General features: G+C 37.2%; 2 protein-coding genes across 2 annotated transcripts; one reads left to right on the top strand and one right to left on the bottom strand.

Moving 5' to 3' along the window:
• The first annotated feature begins 1,288 nt into the window (after nucleotides 1-1,288).
• On the top strand, nucleotides 1,289-3,443 carry LOC105032432 (chlorophyll a-b binding protein 7, chloroplastic). Its single transcript, XM_010906883.4, has 5 exons — nucleotides 1,289-1,446; nucleotides 1,856-2,038; nucleotides 2,150-2,187; nucleotides 2,513-3,027; nucleotides 3,170-3,443. The coding sequence occupies exons 1-5, from the start codon at nucleotides 1,400-1,402 to the stop codon at nucleotides 3,185-3,187; spliced, it is 801 nt and encodes a 266-aa protein (XP_010905185.1). The 5' UTR covers nucleotides 1,289-1,399; the 3' UTR covers nucleotides 3,188-3,443.
• Nucleotides 3,444-12,338: 8,895 nt separating this feature from the next.
• Nucleotides 12,339-12,900, bottom strand: LOC114912813 (uncharacterized). Its single transcript, XM_073261243.1, has one exon. The coding sequence runs from the start codon at nucleotides 12,823-12,825 to the stop codon at nucleotides 12,523-12,525; it is 303 nt and encodes a 100-aa protein (XP_073117344.1). The 5' UTR covers nucleotides 12,826-12,900; the 3' UTR covers nucleotides 12,339-12,522.
• Between the last annotated feature and the right edge of the window lie 254 nt (nucleotides 12,901-13,154).

The following is a 13,154-nucleotide window of genomic DNA, read 5'->3' as shown; positions in this document are numbered from 1 at the left end:
CCTATAAGTATGTAGTAGCTGTCAAACTCTTAAATTATAATTTTGGAGTCGGAGATGTGACAGTTAAAGTGGTATCAGAGCCGATCCAATTCATAACTCATTTGGACTAGTAATATGCTATAACATGAGTTCATTGAGACTAACCAAAGATTAAATATAGTGTTTATGAATAAATTTGTATGGATATGGATTCTTAACCTGACAAAAATGCTAACACTTAAACTGAAAGGAGTATATGAGGATCCATACAGATGTATATTTAATTCTATATCAGTTATTCGTTAGAAAGATCTTGGATGCTTATACAGGATCAAAAATCCAAATAATAATTTTTCACTAGTCTTTTTGAATGAAGTAATGGATTGATACACCGATGGTTATTCTTCTGTTGGGTTGTAGCTTTCGCATGATCTGGGCCATAGACTAACACCCCCACCGATGAGAATTAAAGCCCTGATACGAATTTGATCTAATCATAGGAAAAAAAAAATTTCTCCAACCGAATCAATTCAAGTCTCTCAAAACAAAATAATAAAAAAATTTATGAACAGGATTCTAAATCCTTTACTTTTATTATTTTTATTAAAAAAATACTTACAGCACTATTTTAATGGAGCCTTCCCGTTTAAAATAGCAATCTAGAGCAAAAATAGTGTTTTTTAATGGACCACATTCACACTTCCAATAAAAATGTTATTATTTTAATAGAGCCTTCCTATTGAAAGCTTAAGCCCAAGAGCTAACTCTATGTTGATAAGATAACATGCGGTTGCTATTAATAATCTTGTTATGGTCTAGCTATGGCATGATCCTTCCTTGCAGCAACTGCCTAGGTTAGGTCCAGCCCCAAATGTGACCCTTTACTGTTTCAATTCGCATTATGACCACATGAATCCGGATGCAAGAGGAACACAAACCCAAAATCCAGCAAGCATGAAATGATATTATGGACCCAATTGAGCGGCACTTGATGCAACACCACACATTTTTGATGGTCAGGATCGAAGTTCTTCACCAAACTGGATCAGATCTTGTCATGTTTGATAGATTTTCTGAATCACATAGTATAAAAGAGAAAATAGGGCTAACCTTTCATATGATTCTTATAACTGGATTCACCACCCCAAGCTGTCCTGACTGCCAACCACATCCCTCCAAGATTTTTTATCACAGCCAAGGTCTGCTTGGATGCCAGCCACAAGTCACAAGATCTTCAAACATCCACGTCAGCTAATTTCTGGAGGTGAAGGATCCAAGACTCAGATTCTCTGTGCCACGTGTCAAAACACAAGGCCCTCACAGGACCAGCCTCCTATCTCTCCAAGATAAGCCCACTACATGCATTAAACTGGTGCCTCCTATCCTACTCCCCACTAGCTACCACCAGAAACAGGGCAACATGGCTTCAGTCTGTGCCTCCTCTTCTGCTGTTGCCGCTGTTGCCAGGCAAGATTATCTTCTTCAAAAACCCTTAAATGGCTAAGAATATCATGTTAAATTTCTATAATAGTTCCTTCTATTAAAAATATATCTTGAAGAGGAAGAGTTTTAGATTTACATCCTTTTTTATCGGTGTGTGTCTGGTTGTACAAATCTACATAAATTTTTATAATTTACAGATACAATATTAGTTTTTGCATACAGAAAATTTTTTGCTTTTGATTTTCTTCTGTTTCCTTCTGGTTGATATGATTTAAACCATTTATCGTAGTGAGTGTAGTAGATTTTAGATGTAAGCTGTTTCTATTTATGTGGTTCTTTGCTGATCAATGTGATTTATTGGAAGCAAATATGTGAGGAGAAGAAGGTGTTTGAACCTCTGATCATTGTATAAATTTGATTGGATGTAATTCAGTTCTCAGAAGACTGGGAATGGACTGGGTGCAACGAAGGCATCCTTCCTTGGAGGAACAAAATTAAGGCAGAAGAAGTGGACAGCACCCACTGCACGCCGAGCACTTTCAGTGTCTGCAGAAGCAATATCTGAGAGGCCCCTCTGGTTCCCAGGCAGCACCCCTCCTCCATGGCTTGATGGAAGGTAAAGACTCCTTCCTTTCTCATTTCTTTGACCACCCCAACATCTTTCCCTCCATAATTCATTCTCAAAAAATGGATTTGCATTAAGCCGATTTCACTTCCATGGATGCAGCCTCCCAGGAGATTTTGGATTTGACCCCCTAGGCCTTGGTAAGTGTTATATCCATTGAGACTATACTGTTTCAGAAAACTGATAAAGTAGACAATATCTGCAAATATATATTTTGAAATTTGATCTTTTCATATATGCTCTCAACTGAAACAAGAAAATAGAGATATTGATGAATCATGCATTCTAAATGTTCACTATATGATATTTGAATATGTTTCGAACTCAAAAATGTGTTAACTTGCACATATAAATCGATAACCAATGCTTACCAAAAAAGAGTTTTGAAAAACATTTTGTGCAACTGGAGCTTCAAAAAAGCAGCATTCCTTCCTGCACATTTGATGGTTATTGGGTGTTACACAGGGTCTGACCCAGAGAGCTTAAGATGGAACCAACAGGCAGAACTCGTGCACTGCCGATGGGCAATGTTGGGGGCCGCAGGAATCTTCATCCCTGAATTCCTTACAAAGATTGGCATTCTCAACACTCCCTCATGGTACACAGCTGGAGAGCTGGAATACTTCACAGACACCACCACCCTTTTCGTTATTGAGCTCATCTTCATTGGTTGGGCTGAGGGGAGAAGGTGGGCCGACATCATCAAGCCTGGGTGTGTGAACACTGATCCCATCTTCCCCAACAACAAGCTCACTGGGACTGATGTAGGATACCCAGGTGGATTCTGGTTTGACCCACTGGGATGGGGAAGTGGTTCCCCTGAGAAGGTCAAGGAGCTGAGGACCAAGGAGATCAAGAATGGAAGGCTGGCAATGTTGGCAGTGATGGGTGCCTGGTTCCAAGCCATCTACACTGGCACTGGCCCAATTGATAACCTCTTTGCTCACCTTGCAGACCCTGGCCACGCAACTATCTTTGCTGTAAGTGCCATTCCAAGATAAGCTTCCATTAATTTCCTGTGCAAGAAAACTATCAGAATTTAGAAGCATTGAATAACTACATAGATACATAATCTCTACTCTCTAGAATGCAGTTTTTGAGTATATCTTTGTTTCATTTCAGGCTTTCACTCCAAAGTGAAGGAGGATCAGATGAGCATTGTCTGTGGTCAACATGGGGCAGAATGATGTAAATCTTTTGCAGAAATGGAAGCTGAGCTGAACAGAGGAGAGTAATGTCATGGATGCTTGTATCATTAAAAATAATGCTTGCTTTATGCTTAAGTGTTTAATGTAACAAGTGGATAGTGTACAAATAACTTTAGAAGTCTTGCATGTGGATTAGAACAAGTATGAGGATTTTAACGGCTAGATGTACAAGATCAAAGTGTTTCATACTTAGGCATCCTTAAAATTTTGAAGTTAGCTAGTGTCTGTTACTAACAATTCTTCACAACAGCATGTTAACAATTTATCTGTTCTGTTTCAGAAATGGTCACCACCTTAGTCGTTGACAAAAGCAAGTTAACACAAACAAATAACAAGAAAAATAACCTGTATAAATATTAACAGACAGAATGATGTTCTCAAGTGCATGAAAAAGATGAACAAAATTTGTTAATGTGTACAAGTAAAGCCAGAGTAATGTATAACTTTTTTCTACTACAACTACCTTGTCTTGATGAACCACTTGAGAGAAAGTGGTTGCAAACCCATAATTTCAAAAATAGCTGCAAGGGTTAGCACCAGATATAAATCTTTTCGGTTGAACTAGACATGAATATTTAACACAGATGAAGAGCCCTCAGTGAAGTCCATTAATATAACACCTTCAAGATAGTATATCATTAAATGTTATGCTGGTAGGGAGTATATTTACCAAAAATAGAAGAGATAGATTCAATATGAACATGGAGAGAATCCCAATAGGATGTCTACGAAGCTCTTGACTAAAATCTATATCCAATAAGTGTCGTGCTTCTTAACCTGCATATAAGTAGTCTCGTCAAACTTTTGAAGTAATTAAATTTGGAAATCAGATCTAGAAAGGGCGACTTCTGGAGAAGAAAGAAATACAGCATCTAATTTGCATAACTTTTTTTTTTTTTCAAAATAATCTCTACACAACTGAATTAGAAAAACAAAGTTGATATTAATCAGTAAGTTTTGGACAATATTCCTGATTAAACAAAAATATATGAAGCTATCAAGGTCCATAGAATGAGACTATGCACTACAGTATATCTAAAGTTGAAATGGAAGCTTGTCTTAAATTTTCAGGTAAGCAGAGAATTAAAAGTGGAACTTGAAGTGCAAGTTGCTGTTGACAGAAGTAAAAAAAATAGGAACATGCAACCTTGCATTTTACACAGATTACCTACTTGTGGGACAGAAAATGGGAGGAAACACAAAATGACTGATAATTTTGTGTATTGGCAATAGGACTAGAAAGACAGCCACTTCTTCATGTTCCCTTGAAAAGCTCAACCAATGATGAACAGATTAATCTACGCATTGTGTCTCAGCATGTGTAAAAGTTCTATCAACACCTCACATAATAATTGAGACCTCAGCTGAAGGCCTTTCTTCTCCAGTACAAGAGGCCTGTGGCAATCAGCTACAGAGTGGGGTTTAACCCTCCCCCAAGTACCCATAACCCCTGAACCCTAGTTAAGACAGGTTTTGATACCATGTCTCTGAAGCAACCAGCTAGAGACTTTACCATCTTAGTAAAAGCTGGCACCTTTGCCCAAATGATTATAGTACAAAAGGCATTTACAGAAATCTATTTTCATATCCTCTTTAAAACAAAATCTATAAGAATGAGCTCCTAATTGAGCTTCTTTCATTAAATAATAAAAAGAACAAAAAATTTATTGGAAAATAAAAGTCTAAGATGCAGTGTTGGTGACAAACAACATTCTGTCATTGTTTTGTTCATCTTTTACTTTGAGACACATATTCTATATGATAAATCATAAAATTTCCTTTGTACATGACTTCCAATAAATCAAATCATTGTTCACAACAGTAAGTGAATCATAATTTTAATATTTAAAAAACTCTGACACAACTTTCTCCATGCAACCCATTTCTTTTGATTTTTTTTAAAATTTTTAAAAACTGAAACAATGGCAAGGAATAATGATTGTCACGAAGTCGCAGATTTTGATGTAGAAGGTACGTATGCTTTGAACATGTAAAAGAAAAAAGGAAACTAACACACACCAGGAATTAAGAATTTATACCTTACAAAAACCAGTTGATTTTTGTGCTGGAGTTTACTCCAACCTGGATGATATCTTAGACACCATCGTGCAAGAATATTACTGCACGCAGTTTAGCAATAGATGGATACTTTTGAGTACTACATTCTACATGCATAAACAGACCAGAAGAGAAAAAGAAAAAAGAAAAACGCTCAAAAAGTGAAGTAACGCCATTTTAGTACATTAGAATATTAAAGGTGATTCCACAGCAAGACATGTATAAAATTTACTCGCAAGAACATCCTGCATGCAGCAATAATCTGCAGATGTAGTCATAACAGAAATAGGGCACCTAGTTTCACAACATTTTAATGTATTTTGAGATATCTAGCATCATAATTTGCATAGTTTGGGTATTTTTAGGCTAAAAGTAAATTTTGTTGAAACTAAGTACATAACATATGTCACATGAATGCACCAATCTATCTGTTAAGGATCATGCCTCCTACTTAGTAAAGAAATTCAAAGGACACAATAGTTTAAAGCAAGAAAGGTCCCATAGATCTTACTTGCATTTACCATATTAAGTTATTAACTATCTCAGCAATATTTAGAAAAAATAAAGTAACAAATTTCTTTATTTATCAAAATAAATCAACTAGGGAATATCGAGGTGAACATCAACAGTCATGCATTGTCCCCTAAGTGTCACTAAAGAAAAATGGTCCCCAATCAGTCCACAAACAGCAATAATGGCTTTAAGTGAGATAGCTTCAACAATTTCAGTCAGCTTCAGCTGAAACTTCAATTCTTGCCTATGTTTCAAAGCACATGTTGCTAAGCTTTCCACTTCCAAGCATTGCATCTCCTGCCTATCAAACTTAGTAAAGACGAAAATTTTCAAGGAAGAACTGATTAAGAAACAATTTGTGCCATCACTTCCCCAGTAAAATGGTGTGCCAAATTCTATGAAACCTGCATCAGCAATGCAGCGGAAGATTAGGAAGGCATAAAGTTACTTTCACAGAACTGGAAGCCAACATGAAACAGCACAGGGAAGCTTGAAGACCCTGAAGAATGAAGATGGATTCAAAATATGACAAAAGTCAAAATAACATGAAATCAGTAGTTTGGTCATGAAGAAATCTTGATTTTCACTAAAACCGACACCCAAAACAACAAACTCAAGATTGCATTGGTGCGTCCAGCTTCAACAGCCTTGGCAAGCAGACCGCAAGATCACACATAAAGAGACAGATAAAAGTCTAATCATATGGTTAGAATCATTGGATTCCAATTGTTATCTTGGTAGTGAGAGGCCTCTGTCAAAACCTTAGTGGAAGAAATAGCCAATGTAGAAGTGTTGATCAACAATTTAAATCCTACAATGTAGGTAAGGAAAGAATTATTTAATCTTGTATGGTAAACATCTATAGCTATCACAAAGCACCAATGGAGACAGGCCCCTGGTTTTATATGATCCAACTTCCAGAAACAAACTCCATTTTAATTTAAATTCGACAAAGGCAAATGAGTTTCACAGTTCAATGATTTATGCAGCTTCAGTACATAAACAATAAATCTTTAACAACTAAAAAGAATGAGAAATACCAAGCAAAAATGAAAAGTAAAGCAATTCAAAAAAAATATTCTATTAATACTAGAGTACATTGCACATCTTTGGGTGTATGATGTAGAGGTTTGATGGTTTGAACTTTGAAGCCTCTATAAACTAGTTATCTTTAAACAAAAATTAAAAACACCAAAATAAAAAGACTTTATTAGAAGCTCTACTTGATCAGCATATAATTTTAAGTTGAGTTTCATAGGGGTTTCTGCATGTTTACATCAAAGAAGTTCGGTGTTCTTAACAGTCGAGCACATAGTTTTGCTAGGATACAATCAAATACTCGCTGGAATGTGCTACCTCAATGTTAAGAAGATAATGAATGACAAAGTCCTTGAGGAGTCCCTTTGATATATAAAATATGATCGACTTAACTTCTCATAGATCCAAAGTCACACAAGGCATGACTAAATTTTGCCAAACCAAGCACAAGAGACTAGTTGAGGCCATATATAGTATGACCCTCTGGGGCCTCTTGAAGTGGCATAATTGACTATCCTCTAACAAGGGTGAATGAAGGAGGTGGCTTGATACGCATCCCCTCATGAAAGTCAGTTTGCCAAAACACATTCTTAGCATTCAATTGGAACAATAGCCATATTATATTAGCTACAGTAAAGATGAGTACTCCAACAAAATTTACATTGGTCAATAGTAAGAATGTCTCAACATGGTCCATCGCATAAGTTTGATTTATTCAACAGTGTTTGTACTTATGGGCAGCCAATACGCACCAATATGGCACAATGCTGCTGATAAGCCGTATATTTTGACATTTATTTTAGGTATTTTTTTGGTAATTAATGGTGCTAACATTTTCTAAAAAAACCTAATTTCATAATTACATTGGCTTTTCTTGCAAAAATAAATAATTTTAAAAAATATAAAATTAGAGCATATTTATAAAAATAGATGTTGAGCTGATTGATCAATTTAAACATCAAAATAATTTCACACTCATTAGAAATTTAATGAAAAATTTAATTTATATTTTTTTCTAATTTTGTAGGCACAAAATTCGAGCAAGATCAAATAAAAATATTCAAAAATCAATTTTAAAAAGCCTTCGATGCATGATGGACCGGCCGCTCGATCCACGAGCGGTCCACAGAACAGGACGGGGTCTACAGCACGGCACATAGACCGCGGCACGTCGGGTCTACACGCGATGCAGAGGAATAGTGTCGCCGGTCTTTGTTGCGGCGTATGGCTCTTGTGCGCTGATCAACGGCTGGGATTGGTTTTGCACGGGATCGGATGGCTGAGGACACGCTATCCCATATCCAGCGGTAGTAGCCCACATCAACTGCACGATCCGACGGCTCCAAGCAATCCTGAGCGAGATCAGACGGTCCTGATCGTTGTCGGTGGAAGAACTGAAGCTGATTTGCACTGATCGACGGACGAAATTCAATCCATCACAAGATCGGACGACCAGCATCGAATCCGACTGAGATTAAGAACTAGACAGTGAATTTTGATGAGATCTCGTGCGTCCAAGCATGATCCGATGGCCAGAATGTAAGACGCGGGTCGGACATATTTTGAAGGAGTTTTGGGACTCCATTTTCTACCAGAAAAAGAAAAAAAAATTCACCTATAAATAAGGAGGTCTGGGAATAAGAGAATAGATAGAAAAAAATTAGAAAAAATAAAAAAAAAAAAAAAAAAAATAGGAGAGATTTAGGAATCCAAAGAGAAAAAGAAGAGAAGCCGGTTCGCTCCATGGAGTACGAAGGAAGAAGGAGAGGTCATTAACTATCTTTCCGACGAGGTTGTGCCGATCAACTTCAGATCTTTGTTATAGTTTTATTTTATTTTATTATTTTTTAAAAAAATTTAATTAATATAAAATTTATTTTCTTGCACTTTAAATTTTTGTTATTTATTGCAAGTAGATGCTAAGATCTAGTTAGTAGATCTTAGTACCAATTTATTTTTATGCATTTTAATTTTTTTTATTTATTTTTATTGCAATAGAAGCTAGGATCTAGATAGTAGATCTTAGTATCTGATTTATTTTTTTCGCACTTTTAATTTCTGTTTTCCGACTTAAATTGCTTTTCTCAAAAAAAATTTTTATAAAAATCAAAGTTATCAAATCAAAACACTGCTTTCTCTGTGGATTCGACCTAACTCGCTACTTTCTACGTATTTCTAATTTTTAAAAATCGAAATTAACTTGATAATCACGGTGTCCTAATGACAACATCGCGACAACATCAATTTTTGACACCGCTGCATGTATGAAATATTCAAAGCTATGATCATATATTGGAGAATAAACTCAGAAGAAGCGCTGTGATTAATAGGATTAGAAGTGCAAGTTTGTTTCTTTCAAGATTTTAAAGCCCATAGAATGGGGCTGTTCTGATTTTTTCATAGAACGGGACGTACTGCCGTCCCGCCCTATCCCGACACTTGGAACAGGAGATATCCCAAGACGTTCCAATCGGGACATTGAGATGATGGGGGGACGATCCATCCCGACATATGAGATAGTACCCTATCTTAGTGTCCTGTAGAACATCCTACTTGGATCTGAATCCTTGGTTTCTTTGGCTAGTAAGAGAGGTCAACAATCGAAAAAGAAGGCTAGATCTTTGAATGAATAAGAAGAATGAAAAAAGAAGAGAGAGGAAGAGGAATATAAATAAGAGACTTAGATGTAGAGTGGAAGGGAAAAAGAGCATTGCTAGCTTCCTTGTTAATCTGTGGAATGGTAGGATGGATTCACCCATCCTAGGTGGCCTATTAGGTACATTGCTAATATAGGTCTAATTTACAAGAAAACTTTTACATTGGACCTCCATTACCAGTATTCACAACAGTGAATCAGCACACAATATCCATAATATCTTTGAAATCATCGCAGTTTTTCGAAATCCTAACAGCATCAACTCCATCTTTCTCATAAAACAAGTGACAATAAGGCAGATTTGCAGCAGTAACAAAGTTCCTTCAGGCAAGCTTCATGATTATTCAGAAATATTATAATAAGATAGCTTCTTAGAAGTTGGAGGTCAAATGGAGGAGAATTAAGCAGAATAAATCGGGTCCGATTTTTTTTAATTGGTTCAAATGGGAATTGATGGCAGAAAACAAAATGCCAGCACCTGAGACCATTGAAGATGAAGATAGTCCAAATAACGTTAAGAATCAAATTTGGTGAGAAATTGTAGTTCATTTCGGTGGAATCTCAATTTCTTCAAAAATGAAACCCAGAAATAGCCAAATAAATATTGGATTGCTGCATTCAGCTGCAGCAGCCTCAGCAATCAGACCATCACATGCTTCCACTCCAAGGCAGATGATCTAGTTGGCTTGGAACAGCTTTCTCACAATCAAAGGCAACATGTCAAAACTTATTAGCCATAAGAGCATGTTAAAAGCTCAATAAGGTGGCCATGTTCAATGATGGAGAAGGGAAAAAGATTAGCAATTTTTCTATACATATGTATATAAATATAAACACACCTACATACAAAAAAAAGGCCTTTGTTGTAACACTATAACTTTTAATGCATGCATCAGAAGGTAATGCACTTGTGTGTCTCTGTTGATGGAAGGAGGCATTTACACTTACATTCACAAACAGAATACACCTATAAAGACATCAATACAATTACATAGAAGGATCTCAGTCCCCTCATACTTTCCTTATCCTAAATAGTTAAAACAGGAAAAGAAATCTAAAAAAATATCTACTAGATAATTCATATGTGAGAAGGATCAAGGGCAAAGTTCTCATACCAATCGGTACTATACCGTATCGGTATCAAACCATATAACACTAGGTACATCTCATTGTCTCATACCATACCGCATACCAACATTGCAATAGGATGGTACCAGTACAGGATCCAGTACTGAGATGGCAAATCTTCATCTAGGGTGTCTAATCATTTAGGAAGGTGGTAGATAGAGACTTGCATAAGAGGTATAGGTGAGAGCATAGACCTCAAGATTAGTAGATCAGATATGGATATGAGGGGTTACTCAGATTGCATATTAGCCGGAAGATATACTTTTGTGATGAAAACTGACTGAAAAGATCAATGGGAAGAGATTTTTTCCATAAACTAGCGAGGTATAGCAATCCCCTTGGCAATGTTTGGGATTAGAACCACATAGAGATATTTCCTCATTTTTTTTCTTTGTTGAGTGGGTCAGATTTAAGAGTACATATAACATTTGGGATTAGGAAGCCATCTAATATATAAAATTGGCTTGAGATACCCAATCATAATTATCCCTCTTGAAGAAAATTAATCATTTCCTCTTTAAATCATGCATTTTACAAGGACTTGTCTCGATCATGCCAGTGTCCGTTTTTAAGACAATTAAAAAGGCATCTAGAAAATAGTTCAAATCATAGTCTCCATTACTATTAGTAATTTTATTTGTTAATTTAAATCAATTCTTTACTAAACATCATGGACATGAAGATGTTTTCACCAAAGCTGCCTTGTCAAGAGACTAAAGAAGAAATTCTGACCATTTCTCTTCTGCCAATTTTACATAACACCAGTCTTCCTCCCTCCCTCCCTCCCTTCCCACACACACATCTCAAAGTCACAACAGGCGATGCCTTGTAGATGACCTAACAAGTATCTAAACCAAAACAAATTATTCAGAATATAAACAATACCAGTGCTTATGAATCACATACAAGAACACTTGTGCATGGAAACCATCTAGCTGCTATCAGATAAAAGAAAATGTGTGAGAATGCTCAACAGTGTGTGAAATAATGGGAAACAGTAAGAACTGAATTTCACACATTTTTTTTTCTTTCTTTTTTCTTTTTGTGCTAGTCATCATGCTATGACGACTAATCACAAGCTGGTTGACCCAAACAGCTAGGAGTTATATTTCCAACCATTATGCTGTCAAAAGATTTTCTGTCTCTCATAAACAGCATTATACGGATCTTTGGTTAAGTCTGTCTTCCCCAACTTTTAATAATGTTCCAGATTGTCAACAAATTACCTAAAAAACAATATGAAAATTAAAAATAAAAAATCCAATGTCCACTAAAGGATTCCATCTCTCTCTCTCTCTCTCTCTCTCAATCTATTATCTCAATACAACCATGTGTCTCACTGCCTTTCAAATTCATGCAGAAAGGGATTCATAGCACCACCAACAATAAGATATAGCAAGTAAAAAGATTATTTTTATTAAAAAGGAAATAATAAGATGAAACTTCAGTATCATAGGTCCACAAATTTCAAATTCTGGCATATGAGTTTAACTTGAGAATCACACATAACAATCATCAAGTATGGCCCTCAAAATCGGAACTTTCATAGCCCTATTGGCATATATTATGAGCTTCAACATCCAGATACACATAACACATCAAAATCTCCTCAAAAGAGCCACAATACACCATTAAAATTAAGCAACCACTTGGTGTAATATCGCAAAAAGATAGAGAGCAAACACATATCTTGCTCATAAACTGAGTTTTGTCATTTTTTTTTCTTTCTTTTTTCTATAATTAGATGCAGATGTAGTACAATGGAAAGAACAGGCATCAACTCCATCTTGCTCTAAACTTTAATATGAGAATCATTATCTCAAATCGTTGATATACACACAAGCTAATCTTCGATATTTCTCCTTCGCTCGCACTTACGGCGGCCGGTTGGACCGGATGTTGAGCTGGACCGGTATGGTCCGGCCGGTGCCGGACCCGCCGCAGCTGCTGCAGGCCATGCGGCCGGATCCGGCGCAGGTCCGGCACCCGACATCCCCGTCCGACCACCGGGAACAGAGGCACGCGACCCGGCCGGTGCCGTTGCACGTTGCGCACCGCGGCGGCCGCCACCCCCCGGGCCCGGCCATCGGCCGCTCCATCGCCGATTTCACCAGCATCGCCCCAGCCAGAACCCCCAGCCCCGTCGCCAGCTGCGACACCACCACCAACGGACCCATCGGACAAACTCCTTCTTCCGGGGACCGTGGACTCGGGGAAGAAATCTAATGGAGTAATATAATTGGAGAGGGTGAGAGATTGGGTGAGATATTATATAATATGGGAGGTGCGTGAGATATCCGGGGTCACATGTTTTATTTGGGGAAGGAATGGTCCACGTCTAGCGTGTTTGAGTGGGTCGTTTGGGTCGGGGATTTTAGTGGCGGAAGGGGGTTTGGAAGGGAGTGGGATTGGGGAGGCGTGGGGAGCTCTGCTTTCTTGCGACATTTTGGCATTTGAAGATTTTAAGGGTGGCGAAGGTTCTTCCCATGTTAGTTTTTCTTAGTCT

The sequence above is a fragment of the Elaeis guineensis genome, chromosome 1 (genome assembly GCF_000442705.2).
Source record: "Elaeis guineensis isolate ETL-2024a chromosome 1, EG11, whole genome shotgun sequence".
Taxonomy (NCBI): Eukaryota; Viridiplantae; Streptophyta; class Magnoliopsida; order Arecales; family Arecaceae; genus Elaeis; species Elaeis guineensis.
The sequence above is the reverse complement of the archived record's forward strand: the minus strand, read 5'-3'. Positions and strand labels throughout refer to the sequence as shown.